This window comes from Marmota flaviventris, chromosome 2, assembly GCF_047511675.1.
Source record: "Marmota flaviventris isolate mMarFla1 chromosome 2, mMarFla1.hap1, whole genome shotgun sequence".
NCBI lineage: Eukaryota > Metazoa > Chordata > Mammalia > Rodentia > Sciuridae > Marmota > Marmota flaviventris.
The window spans coordinates 87,600,001-87,606,628 of NC_092499.1; the positions used below are offsets into that span (position 1 = coordinate 87,600,001).

Consider the following 6,628-nt stretch of genomic DNA (forward strand, 5'->3'; position numbering starts at 1 on the left):
TATCTTGTATCTTGGTTTCTATCAATATATATATATATTTTTATGTTAGCTGTTAGGCCCCTGACTTGGACCTTAAAAGAATTAAGTTGGCCTAGTCTTCAGTTAAGTTCATTCTTCATGAGCAAAACCAGAGATGTTGCAGGTGGCCAGGCAGCCTCAGAAACATCTTTAAGAACTTTAAGGGAGAAGTTAAAGACTGAAGCATATGGAGTGAGGAATCATGGTGGTGGTATTTAGATTTTAAGTTAGCTCTGCCTTTATTACAAATATTGGCTAATTTTAAGAAACGGTGTCATTATTGATAATACAGGTAGTCATTATGGGCCATTTTAATCATTACACATTATTCCATGAAGTATTTTTTAACAATTAAAAAAGAAAGCTGAGCTAAGAGAGGTTTGTTCCAGAACTAAATGTAAAAAGAGAAGTTTGGATCTGGATCTAGATCCAGGATCCAAAGACCCTTCATTTTCCTCACTTAGTTTACCTTTGGTCATGGCCTAGTCTGTACGAGTTATTTTGCAAAACTCTCATGATCATTAAGTATTTTATTTTCCTCTTTATTAAAAAATACATTCACACAGATACATATCTGAAATCTCTTAAGGGCAATGATAGGTGTTGCTGCTCATAGCTTTTTTAGCATGTAGCTAATTTTCCTTCCCTATTGTGGCTTTTTTTCCAATTTACTCCCAAAGAAGAGAAAGGACAAAGTGCAAGAGACATATGCCCCATAACTGTGACTTTGTGCTCATCACATTTTATGATCAACACAAAATGGAATCAATTAATCGGTTAGTGCTTATTCTATGAGCAAGACACTGCATTAGGCTAGAGGGACCACAGTGAGATAGTATACCTGAGGGTACTTTGTATGCCAAAAAATATGCTCATTGTATGTTAGGTGTTATGTAAAGGCAATCTAGAATTTCATATATATATATATATATATATATATATATATATATATATATATATATATAAACCTAGTTGGGGAATCAGACTGAGATAATAAAAGGGTAACTACATAATTTTTAAGTAAGTGTCCTGTGAGGATCAAGGACAAGAAATACGATGTCCTCAGAGGAGGGAGAAGCAGTTTCTGGGTGAGTGTTGGAAGAGCTTCTCTGACAAGATAATATCTCACTCAGAAGGGGCTAAGTGCTTAGATCAACAAAAAATGTTGAGCACACCTGGGTTTTGGAAAGCCAGCCTGCCATAAGACAACTCTCTGAACACGGGCCAATCTGTACCAGGCCAGTCTCAAGGAGGGAGCACCTCGGGGCTTCAGGTTCTGTTTCAAACTAGCTTTGGGACACTGGTCTGTGGTAGCAATAGGCTCTGTTCCAACCTGGAGTGAGGCCAATTAAAACGAATCACCAATTGGTTACTGAGTTTTGCTAACCCAAGGCAGTGATTCCTGAAAGAGTGAAATGATGACTCAAACAAGTTTCTGGCCATTACTGATTTTTACTCAGGTCCTATGATAGCCTCAGAATAAAATGATAATCTAAAAACAAAACAGTAATGGCCACCATGAATTGAGTACCTATGCTATGGGGGCACTGTGTTGGAGATCTGCATTGTCTCTGAAGTTGTTATTTTCATATCATGATACTCAGGCTGAGTTAGAAAAGAGCCTAAAGGTTGCACAACTTGAGCTGGATTGGGATTTGTTCCCGGAGCCTCCATGGCTTTAGAGTAAAAAATATTTACTGTGCCTTCAATTGTGAACCTTCCACTACATCAGAATTGGCAAGCAGACTCACAGAGAGGCTGAAAAGGTTAATTCAATGTAAAACAAGTTGAAGCCTTCAAAAACATAGCTTACAATACAGAGGCTGAATCTCTGTCCTTATTCCTTCTTCAGGTCCTTGAAACTCTCCTCAGAACCTCAGGGCTGGATGGATTTTTCACATTCATTTTCCAAACTCCTTGCCTATAGATATAGAGGTCCAGGCTTGGAAAGGCAATGTGACTGGCGACCAGGGCAAAGCAGTCTAAAACCCAGCCTCCTAGGCCCCATGCCATATTTCCCAGCTGGGCTCCCTTCCCTTCTTGGAAGTACTGACAAGTCCCTAAACCTGGCCCAGTGTAGGGATTAGTTAGCTTTCTGCTTCACCTGCTGCCTTAGCATCATTTAGATCACCTCCAAAAGCAGAGTAGGAGAAAGACACAAGTCCTGTCCTTCCTGGTAAAAGTCTCTGTTCTCTTTTCCACAGTAGTTTTCCCTAGACTCTGGAAAAGAGGCAAAAGCACAGCACATAGGGCACCTGTCCTGCTTTGCAAACAGAGCTCATCCCGCTGAAGCTGGGAGGTGACTGGAGATTCAGAGAAAATTCGATTTTCTTTCTTAGTTGGTGGCACTGGTCAATCAGGTCTTCTTAACCCACCCTGTTCTCTAGTTCTAGTAACATGTCCTGGTGTGGCCACTAAGGGAAACCACTTTGATTCATTTGGCACTTCTCAGAGGTAGGTGCTTTTACCAGAATTAGAATGAACTGTGATAGATAGGAATAAAGAAAGATCTAGAAAGAAGTATTTAGGGTAGAAACAAAGGGGGAAGGTGAGATGCAACTTGGAAAGTAGGAAGACCTGAGATACCAGACTTGGGCATTGGAAATGGGGGAGGGGAATTATTACAAATTCACTGCCCTAAGATAGGATTAACTGCTCCATAAATGGAAACTTGGCTCTTTTGCTGTTTAGTCTCTTGACTGGTTGCTTTATGAAAAATCCTCAAATTGCTCCTCTGTCTCTTCTGGTGAAATGGTGGCAGATAAGGATTTATGAGATATTTTATTGTAGGAAGGTGTAAGGGTGTTTTGACAAATGATATGATGAATAGTCTAGTTCTGAAAAAGCATATTTTTAAAGGATAATTAAGCCAAATGTCGCCAGTTTAATTTGCAAAACAAGATACCCCCTCCCAAAACAAAATACCCATATTAGCTTAAAGGTGTTTTTCTTAACATTTTATTTTTTTGTTGTAGTCAGACACAATACTTATTTTTATTAATTTATTTTTATGTGGTGTTGAGGATCGAACCCAGGTCCTCATACGTGCTAGGTGAGCACTCTACCACTGAATCACAACCCAAGCCCCAACTTGAAGGTGTTTCTGACCTAAAAGTGGCCAAGGCCCCACAGAGCTTACTGAAATATGTTGTTAAAACTCTGAACTGGTTTGTGTGAAATCCTCTTAAGGCACAGGTATCTCAGAGGGGTCACAGTTGCAACCTAACCTTATCATAAAATCCAGCATAAGAGTGAAAGATGAAATGGAGGGAGAGAACTGGAACTCCCACAGCTTGCTTTGCAGGGGAAGGTGACTTCCATTAGCTTCTAGTGAGGATTCTAGAAGTCCTGTCCTTTCCTCCCCATAATACAGACTCCATTTAACTGATGCTCCTCTCTCCCAGTCTAGTGAAAAGTGCAGTGGCGGACCCTCAGATACACGGAGTGGGGGCAAGGACTGCATTGAGGACTGAAAAACCTTAGTCCAGGGGATTGTAAGTACAGAAGGTCCAGCATCACAAAGCAGCACCCTGGCCCTGTCGGTATGGGTAGGCTGGGCAGGCGCAGTCATATCCTAGTCTATGTGAATGGATTTGTGAAGTGCACAACTTGCTCTGCCCTGTACCGAGACAGGACGTCGTCCGGGCTGCAGCCTACTTCCGGTCCTTTGGGAGCCAGTTCTTCATTTGCCTGGCCCTGCCAGGGCTTTTTCTCTTGCCAAGAGCCCTTTAACTAAGTGTCATTCTTCCTTCATCTCCTGTCATCCCAAGACCCTCTTAAGCATCTCTCTAGAATCTCAGTGGTGGAGAGGAGGAGTGCGGGCTCTCATTCAGAAGGTTATATGGTTTGCTAACCAAGGATTTGGAAACTTCTCTGGCGCAGGGGCAACCAAGCGGTGCCACCTCCGCTTGTTTGCTCGCTACAAACGCCTTTGGCCGTTTGGGGCAGGACCGAAAGAGAGCGCCAGGTGGCGCTGCCAGCGCCCCGCGCCAGCAGCAGGTGCTAGGGGTGCGGAGAGTCGGTGAGTGGGAAAATGGGAGTTCGGGTGTCCGGGGAAAATTCGGGAGGAGGTCGGAGGTTGGGCACCACATGGGTGAAGGGCATTGGTCCTAGCCGTTCTGGATCCCTCCAGGCGAACTCAGCCTCGCAGCCTCACCGCCAGCACAGCCCCAAATCCCTCCTCCACCCCCGACGCGCGACTTGCTAGGCGCTCGGGACCCGTTCGCCTCTCGCGCGGGTCTCCTCGGACGTCAGCTGAGACCCCGGCTCCCCGAGGTCCTCCATCCCCCTCCAACAGCTTCCCTTGGGAGAAAGGTCCTTGTCGCCCGCAACTCCCGTCTGCCCATCAACAAGAGGATCGCAAGAGCGGCCCGCGCAGCTGTCCTTTACCCCAAGAAAGGAAACTGACGCCCTAGCGCCGCCACCTCTACTCACCGCGGAGCCTCTCGCGCCTTGCCCAGGGTGCCCATGGCCGCGGCCGAGCGCCTGGAGCCGGCTCACCTAGCGCGGCGGGACCGGCTCGGCGGGGCGCGGCGCATCGCCACGGCCGCCGCCTCCAGCCCGGCCTCTCCGCCCCGGGTCCTCGCCGCCCCCGGCCGCCCGCCTGCAGCTCTCGGAGCCAGGCGAGCCGACAGAGGCGCACCCGCAGGCACAAACTTTGTGTGAGCGCGCCCCCTCGCCTCACTCGCGCGCGCGCACACACTCGCCCGCACGAACCACCTGACAAACGCTGATGTTATCGGCTGTAGGAAACGTGTAGGGCTCTGAGCTCTTCTACGAAACCTGCCCCCATTACTCAGTAGCGCCCCAGGCCTGCGCCTCAAACAGATCTCTTTTCACACCCGTCGACTGTCGACCTCTCCCAGGCGAAGGGTTAAGTCAGGGAGAGCAGTGGAGGGGGAGGCTCGCGAATCCCTTGAATCACCCCTGTCCCGGGCCCGGTCCGCTCCTGACAGAGGAGCCATGAGTCCAGCTGTCTACCACCTGAGCCCGAGGGAGCGAGCTTCACCTAGTGGCTCTCCTGGGACTCCTTCCTCCACCCTCGTAGACCTCTCTTGTACACATCAATCAAAGCACAGAGTCGGGGCTGAGAACTAAGACAGCTGTGGAGTTGCTGGAACCTCGCATTTGGGTCTCTTGGTAGTAGTTGGCAAGATCCGGCCGTCCATGTGTGCGCTGCTCCCTGGAGGAGGGCTGCAGGTGTAGAGATGCGCTCCGGAAGCGAGATCCATATCTGGACACGGAGAGAGATAGCTGCCTGGAGTTCGTGGGTGTGGGTGATGTGGGAAAAGGAGCAGGGGTGGAAGGGTGGGGGATCCTTCTTACAATGACAAGAATGGCGGCCCAACCACCCCCCACCAGCAGATGTCCAAAGGATGGTAATAACAATAGCTGATGCTGATTGTGTTGTGTGTTTTCTATACCTCAGTTAAACCAATCCCCCAATCACAAAGAGGTCACCCTTTAAGAGATGAGAAAAAAAAAAAAGGTTTAGAGAATATCATGTCTCAGATCACACCACCAACTAACACCAGAGAACTGAGATCTGCCTGCTACCTATAATCCCTTGCAGGGTTGTCCTAATAGCACTCTCATTGTCACATTCCCTAACTCTAGCCACAGTGATAGTTGTCTTCCCAGCCACAGGGTTCTAGACTTTAAGAATGTCACTTACATATTTCCTTATATTTATACGCCACCTTGTCCTAAAGAACAATTTAAGAGCACTTACAAGAGTACATGACCTCAAAAAGAAGTGTGTAAAATGAAGAATAAGGCACATAAAATGGGACTGGGAATGAACATGATTTGAAAAACTTGTACCCCATAGGGTTCAATACATTTGCTTCAAGTGGGGCCACAATATGTGACAGCCCCCTCCCCTACCCCCCCCCCCACCCTCACAGCAAGTTCTCAAAAGGAATTTTTTTTTTTTTCCTTTGGTGCTGGCAGTTGAACCCAGGGCCTCCCACATGCTAAGCAAGTGCTCTACCACTGAGCCATTTCTCCAGGCTTTCTGTTCTTCTTGTTACAGAGACCATAAATATATTTCTTCAGAGAACCCTCCTGAACACTGAGTAATATGAAGAACCAAGTCCTCCGTCACAGCCAGAGAGAAGGGCAGGCAGAAGTTCAATAACTATTAATTAATGACTCTATTCCTCACTAAAGGGCTCTAACTTTCACAAGGTTTTAGTGCTATTATACCTCCTCTCTTATGTGAGCCCTAAAACACAGACAAGCAAAAAATGTGGATGAAGATGAAGAGTCATATCTTTACCTGTATTTATATCTATTTCCAAAAACAATCATGAGTGTGTGGGCTTTGGTTTTGTTCAGAGATCTTCTCTAACTACCAGATTCACAACCTTTCACTGATCTCATCCCAGAGTGAGCTCTTTGCCATTGCCCTTCAGAAAGTTAAATGTTACTTAGACTTCATATTGCCACATAATATTCCATGCTTTTGTCTTATCTCTAGAATCATCTTATCTTTGTCTTATCTCTATATTGTAAATGATGAGGTCAAGGATCAGGTCTTATGCTTTGTTAGCTTCCAAAGAACAGATAGCTTTGAGCAACACATGTGGGTCATAAACTGCTATTGATT

The 6,628-nt window shown here is 46.3% G+C and overlaps 1 protein-coding gene across 1 annotated transcript in view; it reads right to left on the reverse strand.

Annotated features, from left to right (window-relative positions):
* Rasgrp1 (RAS guanyl releasing protein 1) overlaps positions 1 to 4,541 on the reverse strand; it is a 72,780-nt gene extending 68,239 nt beyond the window's left edge. The window contains exon 1 of the mRNA XM_027925726.3: positions 4,453 to 4,541. Within this exon, the coding sequence (XP_027781527.1) occupies positions 4,453 to 4,487 (35 nt within the window). The 5' untranslated portion in view covers positions 4,488 to 4,541. The remainder of the gene's footprint in view (positions 1 to 4,452) is intronic.
* Positions 4,542 to 6,628: the final 2,087 nt, after the last annotated feature.